This window comes from Sinohyriopsis cumingii, chromosome 10, assembly GCF_028554795.1.
Source record: "Sinohyriopsis cumingii isolate HCF-2022 chromosome 10, ASM2855479v2, whole genome shotgun sequence".
In the NCBI taxonomy this organism is placed as follows: domain Eukaryota; kingdom Metazoa; phylum Mollusca; class Bivalvia; order Unionida; family Unionidae; genus Sinohyriopsis; species Sinohyriopsis cumingii.
In genome coordinates, this window is record NC_142970.1 from 30,822,660 (window position 1) to 30,841,775 (window position 19,116).

The 19,116-nt window shown below is 34.7% G+C and overlaps 1 protein-coding gene and 1 long non-coding RNA gene across 3 annotated transcripts in view; one reads left to right on the forward strand and one right to left on the reverse strand.

Annotated features, from left to right (window-relative positions):
* The window catches only part of LOC149789834 (uncharacterized), a 192,276-nt gene that overhangs the window by 61,401 nt on the left and 111,759 nt on the right, over positions 1-19,116 (forward strand). The window lies entirely within an intron of this gene.
* Positions 17,839-19,005, reverse strand: LOC149789836 (uncharacterized). The gene has a single exon (XM_089973364.1). It carries the CDS (start codon positions 18,487-18,489, stop codon positions 18,118-18,120), a length of 372 nt encoding a protein of 123 aa, XP_089829490.1. The 5' UTR covers positions 18,490-19,005; the 3' UTR covers positions 17,839-18,117.

Sequence of the window (19,116 nt, forward strand, 5' to 3'; positions counted from 1 at the left end):
GAGAGAGAGCGAGAGAGAGAGAGATGATGATGAAGATGATAATGATGATATTCTTTTATTCCTCCATTGTCTGAAGATTTTAGGACAAAGTATAGAAATGCAAAGAAATACATAGAATCACAAAAATAGTGGATTCGTTACTTATGAATTCCTCTGAATTATTTCCAATAGCAAACGAATAAATAAATTAATATCATTACTAAACTATATATATATATATATATATATATATATATATATATATATATATATATATATATATATATATATATATATATATATATATATATATATATATATATATATATATGATAGAACATTTGAAAATGTATCCTCACAACAAAAATAGTTAGTTTCCTAATCGCTTTGCAATCCAGTACAAGTATTTCTTTCATTATATTCTGAGTTCTCTGTTGAATCGAATATATAATATCCTTTATCTTAATGAAATACTTGGTAGATAGTCTGATCACATTTATCCATGCCTCAAGTTCTAAACGTTCTGATATGTCATTTAAACCACCAAGTAATATAATCAGTATAACATCATCGATCTGATCACAGAAATCACGGTAAATCACTGGAGGCATATACCAAAATAGACTTTCCATCAAGTGGTTTCTGTCGTCTAAGGTTAAGGCACAATTCATCGAAATGTGTAAAATACGGCCATGATTCATTTTGCTACATAGGGGACACAGTCCAGGTCTTGCTTGCATTCCTCCAATACGAATAAATGTCCCATATTCCATTTTTCTGCTTGAGTCAGTGTAAGCTATTTTCCATAGATGATGCATTTTTAGTCCTGGATTAATTTTTTAAAATCTACCGAATCCCTCTGATGGATTTCTGATACTCATTTCAAGTTTTCTCTCCTCAATATCTGTATTCTTGTCCCAATTAAGTTTTTCCATGTTATTTTGTCTGGAAATTTTCCATTGAAAATAAAGTAGTTGAGATAGTCTTCTAAATCATACTTTCTGAGTACAGTATTTACATCATATATAAAAGAGTTGTAGCTATGTTGGGGGTCAAAAATCAAATTTCCAACAGCCCAGAGGAAAACCTTTTTAGCAGTTAAGTTTGCTGATGTTCTACACATGCGACCAAGGAATACGAGTTTTTGCTTATTTATGCGAGCTTCCATTGATATCATCCCCAAGCATGATGTAGATCCAATAGGTGACCTTTGAGGGAAACCTTGTACTCTCTGGGCGAAATATCGTTGTATTTTCTCCATTGATTCAATGCCCTGATATGACATATTAAACCAGAGTTCTGAGCCATACAAAGCAGACGGCAATATAACTCTTTCCCAGACTTTCACAAAACTATAGGATTCATCCCATTTGCATTTAATCCAATTGAGTATAGTGAGTTTGTTACACGTTTAGCTTTATCGTAGGAATATACTATACGATCATTAGTTTTCATTGGTTGTGAAATTGTAACTCCTGCATATTTCACTATTTTTGCTCTAGGAATATTCTGTGATCTCAAAGTAATTCCATTTGATGAGTACACTTCATTGTTTTAAAACTAAATATCATCCAATTACTCTTGTTAGAGTTATATTTCAATTTCCATTTCTGTGCATACTGATAAGCTGTATTCACGAGTATTTGTAATCTATTCAACGTAGAGCTTAGCAGAGTAGTGTCGTCTGCCAAAAGCATGACAGGTATGTTCATCTGATTCACAGTTATCCCGCAATTATTCATTACTAGGTCATTCAATAGGTCATTTATGTACACGAGAAATAAAAAAGCTGACATTACACGCCCTTGACCAACGCCTCTCCGTAATGGAAATGTGTCCGATATACATCCTCTATACGCTACACAGGCACTTGGCTGTGTGTAGGAGTGGGCGATTATTCTCCATATTTTTGCATTAATTCCTAACATTTTTTAGTTTTTTTAGTAGTCCACAATGCCACAGTCTATCGAATGCCTTTTAATTATCCAGAAAAAAGCATATACATTAGAGTTATGATTATTAAAGTACATCAAACATTCTTGAAGAGTAAATGCAGTGGAGATAGCTCCAGCCTCCTTACGAAATCCAAATTGATAAGGACGTGGAAAGCTTATTTTGTCTAAATACTTTTGAATTCTGGTCATCAATATTTTTTCAAACAATTTTCCCAGAAAAGATGTCAATGTTATACCACTATAATTCACCGGATCCTTTTTATCTTTACCATTTTGTTTGTATATCGGTATAATCATCCCACATCTATATACATTAGGCAAATACTCATACTGGATTATATAATTAAAAATGGCAGTTAAATGTCTGATTAAATATTTTCCACCATACTTTAAGTGCTCATTCGATACGCAATCAATGCCTGGTGATTTTTTTTTTTTTAGAGACTTGATATGCTGCAACACTTCTTCCTCTGTAATATTATTACATTTTATGTTATCAGTCTCTAGTTTGCTTTCTTCGTACATATTCTTCATTTTGACACAATCATTATGTTCCTCATCTGTTGTACTACTTAATTCAGAAAAATATAGTTTCCATAGATTGACACATTCATCCAAATTATTAGATTTTACTCCTCGAAATGCAATATTACCAATATCCGATTTATCTTTCCTATTTTCCCGTCTGACTGCATATAATTCGTTTATTCCCATTTCTGCACCCTTTTCTATTTCTTCAAATATGCACTCTTTTTATATACCTTTTTCTCTAGCCTATGTTTCTTTCTAAGCTTTCTTTTTGTGTCTTTGTATTTTCTTTTGATGTTACACTCTGTGCTTCTATTTGTTCCTGCTTTGATCCATTCTCCGCGTGCTTTTCTCATATTCTGATGTAATTTTTCAAGCCCACTTTTCACCCAATATGGTTTCAAGTGCGATTTGAATTCGGACTTTGGAATATATCTGTCTGATACAGTTATTACACTCTTAGTTATCAATTCATTATACTTCTCTATATCTTCTACCTTTTTACACTCGTAGGTGAACTTCAAGAATGCACTAACATCAGATTTATACATGTTCATTTCTAATGGATTTGCCAAGTTCAATTTCATTCTTGGAGATACACGTCTTTTTATTTTCCTTCAATATATCTTTTGCAAGTGCCGCTATAATAGGTAGGTGATCCGATATTGAGAAATCAATTTTGTCATTTACTATGTGTCTTTTTACAGCACCTTTGATTATTTCAGGTATTAATATATAATCAAGTGTGGACGTTCGTGACACGTCTTTTGATCTATACGTGATGTAATGTTCATGTGGTTTTATCACCAACGTAGCAACTATGATTCTCTGTTCTATTCTTTTTTTGAGAGCAAGATCTCTTCTTGATGGATTTTTCACGCAAGATCTGCATTCATGTCGCCTATAATTATGCATATATTTTCAGCAGAATACCTATCATACACATCAAAAACGTTTTCACAAAATATGTCATATGCATCATCAGTTCTAGTTGTCGAGGGAAAGTAGGTTACAATTAAAATAATAGGTTCCAACTCTCTCACTAAGACTTTCACCGCCATAATATTTGGGAACTCATTTTGTAATGTGGTTACTTTGCATAGTGATGATCTATAAAATACAGTAACCCCGCCACTGCCTCTAAAGCATTGTTGTATCTCTTCAGTAGGTAGGGCAACTACTTTGAAATCGTCATGTCATTTATCTAAATACGTTAGATTCTTTGTACAAAGCTAATGTTCAGTGATAACAAATAGATCTGTGTCTGGTAACAATTCAATTAGTTTCTGCGTGCTAGACATTATACCACGTACATTCCATATTGAAATAATGAGCATAATTATAATTAAGAAGCAATTACTAGTCATATAGCTATGCTCATTAGGAATATATTTTGTATTTCTCATGCGTTTCATCAAGTGGGTAGCCTTCTCTCCATTTTCTGTTTGTTATCCATTCCCTACATTTTATTCCAGAACTCCAAAGTGATTCATTATTCATCATCATTTCAAAATCTTTATCCAGTACATTTAGTCGAAATGTATAAATATTTGATCCATCCCAATGGGGTCGTTCCTTTATGAGGCGGACGATTGTTACTGTCACACCTTCCTCCTTGCACTGAGTTGCGATAGCTGTCTTTACTACATCTATATTTTTCTGATTTGACATTTGACAGCAGAATGCGTCTTATTTTGTTTCTTAATACTGGTTCAAACACATTTGATTCTATATTCCTTGCATTGGGTCTGGTAATAATTTTCTCAGTATGTCTATACGATGTATCTTTCTTTTTTTGTCTCTCCTCGTCATTCGGAAGCATTCTTTGATCATTTGGTGATTTGTTGTGCCCTATTTGTGCTTTATTTATTATGTTTTCATTTATATTTATGTTAGCTCTTTCTTCATATTTTAATTTCTTTTGCTGATTTTGAGTTGATTAACTGTCTCTTGCATTTTTAGATGTTACTTCTGTGTGCTGATTATGACTCACATTTTCCGTTATGTTAATCCGATCATTCCGTGAAAGTGGCGGGAAATCTTTCAATGTAAACATAGCGGGACCATTTCCAGGCGAATCTGCTGGAAGAGCTCTAGCAGGCTCTTTGTGTATTTCTTTCTGTCCATGTACTACATTTTCTTGGTCAATAGATGGAGAGATATCATGTCTACTCTCCTTATATGCTGATAGTTCATGATTTCCAAGATTTTCTTTCATTTGCAAGTCTACGTTTCTACCACTTCCTTTGTTAGACTGATTGTATAAAAGTTTGTGTCTTGTACAAATTGTGTCTAACTTTCCCTCAGTACAGTTGATCTTTTTCATGATCACATCTAGATGTTGATGTACATGAGAAGAGAATTCTTTTATCTCGTTTTCCCGGGTTGCCATTGTTGACAGCTGGAAATACATTCCTCTATTATCATTGATTAGTTTTTCTTCCTTTAATTTCAGTTGTTCTATCTGAGAGTTCGCCTCTTCGAGTTTCTTCGTAGTTTCCACTATGTCTGACTTTAATTTTCGGATCTCATTTTCTCTTTGTGTGACAATATCACCTAACTGGTTTTCCAATCTGGAGAATTTTTCTTCAAACTTATCATTCATTATCGCTATCTGCGCAAATGATGTGCTCATTCTATCAGCATCTTCATCTGTTCTGTGCAAGGCGTAATCATTGACCGGAGCATTACGACTTTGTGATATACAATCGCTGCGAATGGAGTTTAAACGCTGGGATGATCTTATTTCATAATTATGTTTCAATGCCCATTTAGATATACATGCTTTCATGTCACTGTAATTATTCTCTCCTTCAATGAAATGGAATATAATATAAATATCTTCCGATAACTTTGTTCGAGGTAAACGTTCTACTAATCGACCATCAGGACAATCATATCGCTTCCTTTTTGCTAGATCAAAGAGAGCTTGCCTAGAATCTCTAAGACCTTTGACATCAAGTGTTGATTTCAATCTTTCTTTCAGATTGTTTGACCCTTCAGGTCTATTCGAACCTAAGAGGTCTTTTGCGAAAGAACAATTCCATATTTAATTCTGTCCAGGGTCAATGTATTTAATTTTTGTCAGACACATTATCTGCGGTGTAATAGCACACGACGGTGAGGTCAAAAGTCATAGTTCAGCTAGTATATTTAAATGTGCGTCAATTTTATAATTTTTCTCGTATAAGTTTAGATTTTTTTTATATAGATGTTTTGTAAAGCCATGTGCTGATAATGGAGAAAGAAACTAACAATGTTGAGTGATTTGGTATTTAATTATACGTTTAGCGCGTTAAATAATTGGGATAGAAATCATGCATACATTCATTTTAGCACTGTATCTGTTCATAATTCTGAGGTCGAAGAGGACACTGTCCCGATATATTATGATATAGACACCGTAAACTCGTTGTGCTTGCATATATTTTTAAGTACTCGGTGCCCAATGTAATAAGTTTACCATTTTGTTATATTCGTCTCTTTAACCATATACTTACGAATCAATATGTGAATTATTTAATTTTTGCTACAAAAAGGTTGATATAATATGGTTCATATACTATGGTTGATATAATATGGTCGATATAATATGGTTCATATAATATCTGTACTCTGCATGAGATTGATAAAAATAATCCCTTAATAATGTTGGTTGTAATGTAAAACGCGGATAGTTCTACTTTCGATTTAATAGCAAGGTATATAATAGTACTACATTTTAACTTCCGCGTTCGTTGCACAGAGAGAGAGAGAGAGAGAGAGAGAGAGAGAGAGAGAGAGGGAGGGAGATTCTTTTGCTTTAAGTCGAGTCCAACTGCAAACTGCATGAACCCAGACCTACCGTCTCATGCTGCAATCGCAGATCTGGGTCTATAAAGTTTGTTATGAGTAATTAGTAGAACAACCCCAACTCAGATCTGCCGGCTCATTATGCGGCGACAGGTCGGAGTCTATATTACTTTACTGTTGGATTCAACTTACGGGCGTTTTCAGCTACAAATAATATAGATCCCATTTACTACAGTTTTACTTTTCTTTATCAATCAATTACGTCCAGCCAGAAGAAATATTCTCTATTCTATCGTCATCCATTTCAAGACGGGTTCCCATTCTTCCATAAAATTAGTACCGCGAGTTCCATAACAAATTTGGGGAAAGACAGATTTAGTAGTCATTGGCCTATTAGCGAATGATCTTCAGTTACCTCTCCAAAACAAATCGCCCTAAGAAAATATCTTAGTCAATGAGAGTACATTACATAAACACCAAGAACTGATTGTTCAGCCGACGTAGACAACATTTCTATTTATAACTTATATTACTGTAGTAAATTACTTTGCGTGTTTTCTATTTATATGTTGAACCTATTTATAGACATAACTGTATAAAACCACATTTCGCATTGATATTGAATGACTGATATTTTCAGATTTTGTGTTTCTTGCCACACCCTTCCACTGTATTCGGTTTTTGTACATCTTAAGAAACACTTAGAAGATTCATCGAAAAGGCACCTTCTGTTTCTACGGAGAAAAACACCTGTCAAGAAAGAGTAAGGCCGAAAAGGGTGCCGATACAGTATTCTGTTCAAGCATCTGAACGCAGTACGCGAATTGCAATCATTCTTGGGAGTGCTAGCAAAACATTACCTTTTGTAAAATTATGAAAGATCAGTCAACATTTTTATTCTTTAAATTGATGATCTGTTTGAAATTAAAAATATGAATAATAGGTAATGACGAAACATGAACGGTTTAAATTAAGATCGTGCAGTTCGATATTATTTGTTTTGCATTTTCAAATTGCTGAGCAGGGTTGTTTACAGCCTGTGAAGGCAAAACGTATTGTGCGTGATTCTAAACACATTGAAGTCAAATCTTAACTCCTCCAACCCCAACATACACTGATGATCAAAAACAATATATCTTGAAAAAAAAACATGCAAAACACTTAATTTTGCATACCAATATGCAAGACACTTTCTCTTTAATAATTAAGTAAATGTCAGGGAGAGAGAGAGAGAGAGAGAGAGAGAGAGAGAGAAGACAGCAATTCAGGTTGTCAATGGCGCCAGACTGTCTAAAATAGGTAAGGGGATGTTATCTTACAGTGGAGCAAATAAAACTATTGTCAAGGACAAAATGATGTCTATAATTAAAATCTACAACCTAAGTAGAGTTATGTTTTTCATGACGTTTGGCTAATGATACAGTTATTAAGTTATTAAGGCAAACTGTTTTGGAATGTTTATGCTAACAGTACCTTGTCCACCATGACAGATAACACGATTTCTCGCGGTAATTCTTTTATCAAATAAGGCTTGCTATGCGATATTTGGATATTGTACGATACGCTATTCAATGCATAACATGTTTACTACGATCTGTTTACTTTTTCAAATAAGGCTGTAATGTCCTTTTATGGCATTCAACAACGAGGTTGAAACGGAAGTAGTTACCACTCGATGATCCAAAAGAGAATATCCGATAGTGAAGGTAGAGGAAACTTTCATGTATTTCAACATTGATGGTATTAAATTAGAGGAATATTTAATTTCTTTCAGTATATGTAAGGAACATGTTCAATATTTTTTATATTAAAGACTGAAAAAGTGTCTAGGAAGCAAGTTTCTGCCGCATATTACTAGAAACGGTAAATTACAGTGGCGTTGTAACCGCCCAAGCAACCTCCGCAACACAGGTTTTAATTCAAAACAATTCAGGTTATCATGGTCGCCATACTGACTCAAACAGGTAAGGGGAGGTAGCCACGGTCATAACGACAATAAGTCGGCATTATTTAACTTCTCTTGTAATAACGAGGCCGCGAATGATTCTTTGGTTGCTACCGATCACACTGCATGCGTTGTGAGTTGTATGTCGATCAAACTGTTGGAGGGACAGGTCAGCTACAGGATACGAGGAATCACGAATGAAGACAAAGCAGAAATTTTTCAGTTAATACGATCTACTCTAAACTGATGCGAACGTAGTGAAGAAAGCAGGGAACCACAGTCAAAATTTATAATGGGGCGCTCCATAGATATTACGTACGTCTGACAGAGTGATAGGTGTAAAGTGTAGTTGTTTGCATTTGCTACTCACAATAGAGAATATGTTGGCATACCTCTATACTACTTTCGTGTTCTGTGGCTGAAATTTCTGTACATTTTGTAGTTGTGAAAATCGCGCATGATCTAGGCACACGTCTGATCAAAATGACTGCCCCCAAAATCGGTGTGAACTAGTCCAAAGTAAACTAATTTTAACAGATATTTAAATAGGGAAAATGAATTTAGTCGAAGTTATAGGCTCTTTTATTAGCAATTTATCTTTTCAGTCAAGGAAGTGAAAATGACCAAGCGGAGTGAGCAGTTGTTTGATAGGTGCACTTGTGAAGTAAGGCCAAGCTGTATATTTTATAACTGAATTTAAACCCATAAATCATGCATCAAAATAAAGAGAATTAGATGCTCTTTTAATCTAGTACAATGTCTCATTAAGAATAAACCTGATAATCCGTGAGAAAAACGGGGGAAATTCTTTCTCCTTAAAATCTAAGATCTGTGCAAAGTACGAAACTGCGGAACCCCACCAATCAATTCTGTACAATGTGGTAAAAGGGCCGCGATAGTTTCATTGTACTTGAGTCACAAATATAACTTCCGGTTAGTACCTACAAATTTAGTCCCTTTATATTTTTCCCTCCATATTTTCAGAGTATATTTCTCTTTTATTTAGTGGTGATCCCTGGTATACATCAAGGAATTCTGGTTCGGATTTAAAGGAAATTGTTTATTCTGTAGGTGATGAGAAGTATGGCGTAATTGTATGAATGTTGGCAACAGAGCACAGTGAATAAACGGGGATTGATGCTGCCCCTGAAGTGAGAAACTGTATGATAACAGGCGCTCCCTTTAAGTTATTTACCACGTTTATGGCTGAAAATATTTGGATATAATTAGTTTTGGAAACCTCTTATATTTTGTGGTGTGTGGTCTTTTTAATACACGTCCAGTGATTCACGGATCTGAGTAACACTAAATACACGTCCAATGATTCACATTTCTGAGTAACACTAAATACACGTCCATTGATTTACATTTCTGATTAACACTAAATACACGTCCAATGATTCACGGATGTGAGTAACACTAAATACACGTCCAATGATTCACATTTCTGAGTAACACTAAATACACGTCCAATGATTCACATCTCTGAGTAACACTAAATACACGTCCAATGATTCATCGATCTGAGTAACACTAAATACACGTCCAATGATTCACATTTCTGACCAACATTAAATACACGTCCAATGATTCACACTTCTGAGCATCAGTATGTAGAGTTTAATGTTTTCCTCTGCTTGCACACTTCATCGAATATGGAACGTTCTTGTTGGTTTGTTTGATTGCCTATCTTTCATAAATTAGCTTTAATCTTACTCCTGCTTACCATTCTCGGATAGTTTCTTGCAACGTAATTAGATAGGCCTCACGTGGCCGGAGGTGACATCATTGAATCGTCAGCTACAAGCCAGCTGAACTAACTTCAAAACCAGGCTGCGATACTTAGTATGACTCTGATAGGGTTTTGTTCTATTTACATCCTGGTAAATTACGAGAACGATTTTCCCGACTTTTCCGTAAGCATGATACATTTTGTCGTATCAGTTTGAGCCGCATTTGAAGAGGTTATTGATGGCACGAAGTTCATAGATTACGAGGATGCTATTTTGCAGAGTGAAGAAGGATGACTCGGAAACACACAATGGTTTGTACTGATTTTTAACATTAATTTCTTATAAAAAGGTTAGCAACACCCACATTACATTTCATTTTAAAAATCTGGAACATTGTCAACTCCTATATTGCGGGTTGAAGGGAAAACAACTGTAACTAAATTTTTCATCAATGATTTTTTTATGTATAAAATTTCATGTTTTGGAACAAAATAACTTTGCACATCTAGCTCAAATATTTACACCTCAATGCACACAAATTTCATAGATTTATCACTTTTTAAATGTACTGACTCTCTTGTCAATTTCATAAATTCTATTATAACTTGATTTATTATAGTATTGCATGCCATATTAGCTAGGGTTAGGAGTTTTTTGACACCTACAAGACTACCTTAATTTAGTATAATTTTATATAATTTAACTTAAAGTCATCTATTTAAGAATTGATACTAAAACTGAGCAAAATAAATTCTAATTCTTTTTTTTTCTGAAATATTCTAGCCAAAATTCAAAATTATGCCGGACGAGCGCCCATATCTTATGCTACGTGTTTAAGCTCGAATAAACAGTAACACAAGAAAGATTGAAGACAATAAGCTTTGAAAAATATAATAATTTATTTCCTTGGCAAAATACTGTAAAAATGAAAGATATAAACTTACGGTTTTAAGAATCAAATCCAAAAATAATTCAAGAATAATCCAGGAATAAAGTTTTAGAATTCCCAATAATAAAATGTTTTAATGATTTCAAGTTCGAGTCCCGACGAAGATTCCAAGATGGAAGACGATGACTTATGCTGTAACCTATAGTGTGTTGAAGTCTACAGTTCCTTGTAGAAACAAGAAATATCACTCCGGTTTTGGAAATCCGAATACATTTTTATAAGAGTTGTCTTTGTTCAAGAATTTGGTATAAGCACACGTATATCTCCAGGAAAAAACAAAAGAATTATTCCTTTTGAATCCAAGTAATTTGAAATAACTCCAAACGACACAGCACTTTCCAGTGTAAAAGCCAAACTGAGAATACCTCTCCTAAACAAAGGTTATATCGCATTCTAAAACGCAGTTTCGAAAATCCCCAAGTTGCGAAATCGAAGGGGGGGGGGGGGGCGGGGGCATGTGATTGTGTTTATATCAAGTACGTCTAACATAACCCTGACGAAAACGAATCATTTTGCTTTAAGAAATAAAATAAAAAGAATTTTTTTACATCTTAAACCACGTAGTCCCATCATGATCTCGACAACAACCAATCATTTTAAAATAAAAATAGAACTTATTTACGTGGCTACTACTAGCTTTGAATCAAGGCCATGATCCAGGTCAATACCTGGTGTTACTAAAACGAACAGTCAAGGTCAAACTATTTCCTAAAAATGTATAAGTTCCTATCAAACAGAACTACATTATTTGGACATATAATGAAATTTAAAAAAATAAAAAGATTTTAAAACTTACAAACAATTAAATCATGTATAATTAGATCAATATACATAACACATTGAAATCATCACAACACTAGCACTTTTTGTTTTATTTTTCATTTCACTGTAGTAAGCCTGAAAATGAATAATACACTTATTTATAACGATAAGGGATATTTCTCATTTATGACGTCTTGTATCATATCTGTCTATATGTACTCAATGTGTTGATTAACACCTTTAAAATTGAACGAATCAAAGGATATCGGCCTAAGTGCAAAGTATATAATATACTATAGCAAGATTTACCAAAGAAGAATGATTTAACTCCTGAATGTTTTAAATCTAGAATTGACATCAATTATCCATAAGAAATTGTGAAAGCAGTTTATGTAGCACACAATGAATTTGGTGAATAAATGTAGGACTAGCTCAGATACAACACCTAACTGTCCTGACAGATAAAACACCATCTTATTTAGTCATGGTTGGGTTTGCTTTGCAGGGATTTACAACAGCCTCTCTGTCGATTTCTTTCTTTTTCGATAAGCAATTATCAACCGTTCGTTTTCAGTCATGGTCACTGCGTGTGCATTATTTGAATTTTCAATTTGTGCAGGGCAGCTAGATGCAACTTGAAGAAAGGATAAAAAGCAGTCAAAATAAAATCGAGAGGTATTCTTGTTACCAATTAAGATGTTGATCAAAATGATATCGTCTTTACATCTTTACCGAACCTATAATTCACAGGCACATCTTCATCACAACCACCGTTTTTATTGCTATCATCATCTAATTCACTTGTCCATCTGTCTAAGGCAGAAGAGTTAGATTGATTTGCATGCTCTCCCTGCAACACACCCCTACTCGAAAGGCCTCATAAGTGTTTCTTTATTCTTTATACAACCTATACAAAACTGAGCAAGTGTTTTGCATTTTGTGTGAAACATAATTATAAGCTTTGCTATCATGCGTCCCTGCTATTGGATCAACTGCTACAAGCTTTACAGGCACAAACTACCACTTGTCATTTTATTAACTGGTAGAGCTTGCTGTTTAAAAGTTTCTTTTTAAAAAACGAAATTGAATGTCTAACATTTAAAATAAATAAATTTAAACTTTCCTTTACATATCTGTTACAATTAAACATATAAATGTCTTTTTCTCCATTTAAAGTATATATTCAGATAGAAATCATGTTTATATTATGAAGAAGTTTTGACAGCGTTGAAAAATTCATATAATTAGGAAAGATAATGCAAATTTAGGTTTTGTTCTTGAAAACATCTCGTACGCAAATTGCACCGTATTGGACATCCAAAATACAGTTTTTGTAACGACTTTGAAATATTTAGAATATTATTGAAAAATTATCGGCTTTCTTGAATAAATTTAAAGTATGTGAGGTATGCAAATACTTTGTAACGAGAATTACCCACAAAAAGTTAATTCATGTCACAATTATTATTCAGGGTCAGTACCCTCGAAATTAATAGATCAATTTTTAGAATTTTTCCAATGTTGTTTGGTGGTGTTCGTTGGTTTAGCATTAATGATTCTTGGTACACAGTTAAAGGAAATAGTTTAGATTCAAGATTACGATCAGTATGGCGTGATTGTCTATATATTTTGTCAACAGAGCACGCTGGGTAATATACATTTATACTTCCCCATAACTGAATATGTCACCCATTTGTTTACAGTTCAGTAACTCTAAAATAGACTGGTTACCTTACGTCAAGAATTTAACAGTAAGTTCGTATGGAGGCATGCGTTGGCTTAATATATGATTTATTTGGATTTGGGCACACTCGAAAGATTAGTACTGTGAGACCTGTATTGGTTACACAGAGGGCAATAATTGTGTACAGAGTCTAAATCTATCCGAGTGAACAAGATATGGATGTTTTAACACCATATGGATGTGAAATAGTTATAAAGCTCAATTTTATCTGAAAAATAAAGTAAATCGAAGCGATAGCTACTTTCTTTATATGTTACTCTCCACCTGATGGTACAAATCTCACATCCTCGATTATTCTCATTGTTCAATGTTCTCCGTACTTGTAGCTGTACTCAGAAAAATGCTTATAAAACATATTAGTTTTTGTTTGCTGATGAAAAGACTGAATAACATATAAATTTCAAGGAACAATTAGGGATGGGTATAACGAATTGCTAACATGGCAATAACGAATTGCTAACATAGCAATTTTGTAATTTTTCTTTCTGTGGTGGTGGTGGTGGTCTATCACTGGTGGGTGCCTATGTGCACTGGTCTATATTTGGTGAAATTAGGTAAACTCCTTAGTTGATACGTCTAACAATGGAAAGCGTGTGTGTGTGTGTGTGTGTGTGTGTGTGTGTCTGTGCGTGCGTGCGCGCGTGTGTGTCTTTCATATGAAACCTGTATCCAGAAAAAGATGCTCTTGGTCGTGGAAAGGCCAAAGCATTTTAATTCCAGTAACATATGATAACGCATTTTTCGAATTTTTCCCATTTAATAATGGTTGGCATTTGACAAATTATCTCACATTTGCTACTGTGCTTGTTTAGTGCGTCTCGTGTATCTGATGACTCTATGTGAGAAAGATACTGATGAGCGGTTTAGGGATTTAATGTAATCGTTAACTCCTGCAATTAGTGCAAGCAAATGTGTCCACAACACAACGGTATACATTTGAGACATTAAATGGTATTTATCGAGGTTGGCAGAAGGGTATTTTATGCGATATGTATAAAATATTTCCGCCCAAAATCTCATGTTTGATAACTTGTACAATCTATGTGGAATAACACAGTTCTACCTCCTAAGGCTATTTCGAATTTCGTGGCAACAGTGTTGTTCCATCAGATACAGCAACCAATCAGATACGATTTCCACTCATTCCTACATTGCAAGTAACTGAGCAACCGGTCAGATACAATTTCCACTTATTCATACATTTGAAAGTAACTGAGCAACCAGTCAGATACGATTTCCACTCATTCGTACATTTGAAAGTAACTGAATCAAAAACTTTCAAGCTTGCTGTCATCTTTCTATCGAATTGTGCGAACTCATGAAATATTTTGATTCATGGAGTAACACTATGGATACTTGATACATTTGAATACGAAAGCGTCTTCTGACCCTTTAGAGCGATCACAAGAAGTTTGACAGTATTTGAAATGAGCATCAACAAAACGTTTTTAATGCGTGATGTTTCATTATAAAAATATTTGATAAGTTGATTAATATAACTCGAAATCATTTATTCCGTTCCTTGATAACATATGCGCGAAATACCGGATGATATCAGCGATGATCATAAACATTTGTGGTGCCACTGTTTTGAAACTTCTGTCAAACTTAACCTATGGGATAGTTATTTTCAAAATGAAATCTTCGTTAAAGCATGATGTCCGCATGATCTCCCTTTTATACATCATTAACCTCATACCCCAACAACCTCATACTCCAACAACCTCATACCCCAACATCTACACGCACAGAAAATTGATACAAATTACACTAAAAAGGTGGCTTAGATGCTCATACTCAAAGCACACAAAATTTGGTGAAGTGACATGTCGACCCTAAGACATTTCCGCCTATACATGTTGGCCGTAGACATTTTGGCCCTAAGACATTTCCGCCTATACATTTTGGCCGTAGACAGTTTGACCCTAAGACATTTCCACCTATACATGTTGGCCGTAGACACTTCGGCCCTAAGACATTTTTGGCCTAAGTAGATACGCACTTTGACCTCAAATAAGAATGGCGTTTCGGCCATCGACACTTCAGTGTTAAGATATTTCGACTTTAAGTAGACAGAGGATTCGATCTCTAAAATGCAAGACATTTTATCGTTTATTGTGATAAAAAAAATAATCGCTCTAATTAATTTTGTTTTCAGTGAAAACTGGTTAATGTAAAATAAGTACGAAATCTTTTAACAAATATTAAAAAATAAGACGACTCGTAAATAGCCGGGTTTTCGTCGGCACGATGTGTCTTTTGAGTCTTTGTTGTATATACAAATTAAAAGACTTTAAAGGCAATACTCATCTCTTGCTAATTATAACAGATTTTTATGGCTTAATACTAAAGACGACTCGTAAATGGTGGGGTTTTTGTTATCAGCATGAAGTGTCTTTCTGTTTTTCTGTAGTATACATTAAATTATGAGACGTAAAAGGCGCTATACAACAGCTGTTGACTAATACGGTTGAAACTTGTGTCAGAACAGGCCGTCGTTCAACATAGGTGTCGAGTGTACTCACACATGGACGGACTGATTGAGAAGGCATTTGATAAATACGATACTGGAAAGTTGAAAACATCAGATTTCTTGATGGAAATTGCACAAATAAACAATGGCAGCATCGCCGCATGAAAGACGATACACATTATATTTATGAAGTGTGTGATGAAGTGATTCAATGTTTTTGTTTATATAATAATATATTATTTTATTTGTAAAGCTTCATCATGATCATCATCTGTCTGTATGTTTCTCTCTTTCTCTCTGTCTCTGTATTCGTGTATATGGGTGGTGAGGTTAGAAATAAAACATGTTCAAAGAGACGAAAACACTCTGAGATGGACTTTCAGCTTGCGGAATGGTACAATTTAGGGAACGCTATCGCCCTGTAGGCACCATACTGAAATTACTTGAACATATTATTGAAAAAATTCGTTAAATCCAAAGACTAATGTCAAAAGCATTTTGAAGACAAAATAGGTAGACACTCCATCTCCACAGAAATGTAGAGAAAGCGTTTATTACCTGTATAGATCTATTTAGCAGGTGGTCATTCGTTTGTGATACCATTCCATATGACAAAAGAGGCCTTGAGTTTTGTAGCCCTTAAATTAGCTAGACTTTGCCACATTGAGGTTGTCTGTCTGATATCAATATTACATATTAGTAAAAGGACTTCTTTAGTTTCATTTATAACTGTGAGGATGGTAATGGAGTTGAAAAGTATATCAGTGAGTTAAATTATGCCATTTATTGAAAGTGATCGTTTAGAATTTTCGATAAATTTAAAAATAAAACATTTATGTTTAATAAAATGCAAGGTATATATATATTTTTGTTTGTTTGCATTGTCCTTTATTTCAAGGATATATAGCACAAAGATTAACAAATATGTTAGGGAAGTGATTTCTAATTGTACAGAATTCAACACTCAGACTTGTGTTGCCTATTCCAAAATTAATCAGTGGACCTGGAATTATTGCCGTTAAGTATTTTGTTATTATTATTATTGTTGTTGAGGCCATGTTTCTTAGCTACTTCCTGTTGCATCTCCCCAGAGGAGGAAACCGGCGAAGGACGTGTAATAATCCCCATGTATATATGTTCCGCCGTATACGCTTATCCAAACATTCTGTCCAGCTTCACATCGCACTATGCTTGAAATACTCCCCTGGTCCCAAGAATCGGCCCCATTAGCATAGCTGTTGCCTTTAGTTCCCCCATTTACAATTAGATGTACCGCTGTATGGTATCCACGCGATGTCATAACGCATACTGTGAAGAAATATGTACCAGACAGAGGACACGTAAAAAGTCCAGTTTCCTTGTTGAAGCCGTTGCCTTCGTTATGAAGAACAGTATCGAAATGGACGATTTCATTGTCATGGACTTGTAATCCTTTTTCATTTACTATAGTTGTATAGAACCCAATCTGTTTCGTCGCAGTCGCTCTACCTTCTCTTTTTAAAGTACCTGGAACGACAGAAGACGTATGGAATACACATGTGTGGGATACATGCGTTTGTAAACAACCCAACCTTTTCGACACAAATGTTTCGAGGGTGAAAAAAGATTTTTTTTCCCTTCATTTTCTGATCTCTCGTAAGATGCTCTATATTTAAAAATATTGCAGTACAGTTTATTTCTCCTATTTAATTATACTAACGTTGAACTTCTTTTATTTTTCATGGGTTCTAAACAGACCAATGAAACACTTACACTGATTATATGCATGCATCCCTTCAGATTCGGGTTTACGGCTGATATTTTCTCCCCTGTAATAACGTTGGCAATATTTTCACCAGCGAGATTATTTACTGGGTCGTCCTCGTCACGATCGATTCCACATAGGTAGTAAACGGCAGAAATAGTTATAAGTAGTGAATGGGGTCACCCTACGTACAATGGGAATTAGCATTACAGGGACCCCTGGGTCAATCTACGTACAATGGAAATTTAACATGGCGAAAAATCGTGGGTCAATCTACGTACAAGGGGAATTTAACATGGGAATAAATCGTGGGTCACTCTACGTACAAGGGGAATTTAACATGGGAATAAATCGTGGGTCAATCTAGCGTCAAGGGAAATTGAATATAGGATTTTTTTTTTAAAAAAATAAAAAAAATAAAAAATTTTTTTTTAAAAAAGGGGTAGGCAATTCAAAGACTATCTCTTTTCGAGATATATGGGGCCCTGAAAAGGGCCTTTGGGTTTTCTTCTTCTAATTTCTTCTTTTCCTCCACCAACTTCTTATTTTATCTCCAATACTCTTTCTCTTCTTTTTTTTCTCCTTCTCTTCCTCCTCCTCCTCTTCTTTCTTCCTCTTCTCATTTTCCTCTTCTTTTTCAATTTTTTCGTTCCATGTTCTTATTCTTATCTTTTCCTCTTCATCCTCCTTCTCCTCCTTTATTTCTTTCAACAGATCACTGATGATTACCTTCATTTTTCGTAAATTGTTTATCTCCATCTTCACTCGATGGGGACTATATGAATAGTGATCCTCGTTTAGGTTAACCAACATTTGCTCTATCATTCCTAAATTGTCGAGGACGTTTTGCAATTTTTCCATTTTGTCCATTTGGTTAGAAGCCATCTTCTTTGTATTCTTTGCAGAATGGTTTGAACAACGAGCACTGTGGCTTCTTATACGAAAAGCGCGAACGTGAAGGAAAACATCCCCCTAAAACATAAAATGGATCTTACCTAGATGATGACCCAACATCGCGCGAACGTGAAGGAAAACATCCCCCTACTTTCTCATTTCATATAATAAAACCCTAACTATACTCTTCACATACGCTAAGAAACCCATAATCTACTATTCACACTAACATACCTGAGCTCTTACAAACACAAACACACAAACACACAAACTCATACCCTCACACTATCTAAAATAAGAGTTAGTGTTTATATACACACTACTCTACCTACACACATTGGCAAATTAATAGTTATTTCTTTTCTAGAGTATTGGGTAGCCCTGAAAAGGGCTGTTTTTGTTTGGAACTTCATGGACACCTGGTTAATGGTGGCACCTTCCAGGCCTGGCGCCACATACACATCTTATCCCCCAGTTACTTTTTACCTTTTGGGGGGAGAGAGCAGAGGCAGGATATATCGCTTCAGAATCCCAATTTTCGCTCTCTGGGATTTTGAAATTTCTTCTCTCCTTTTCCTCCTCCTCTTCTTTGTTTCTTCTTTCCTCTTTATATCTTCT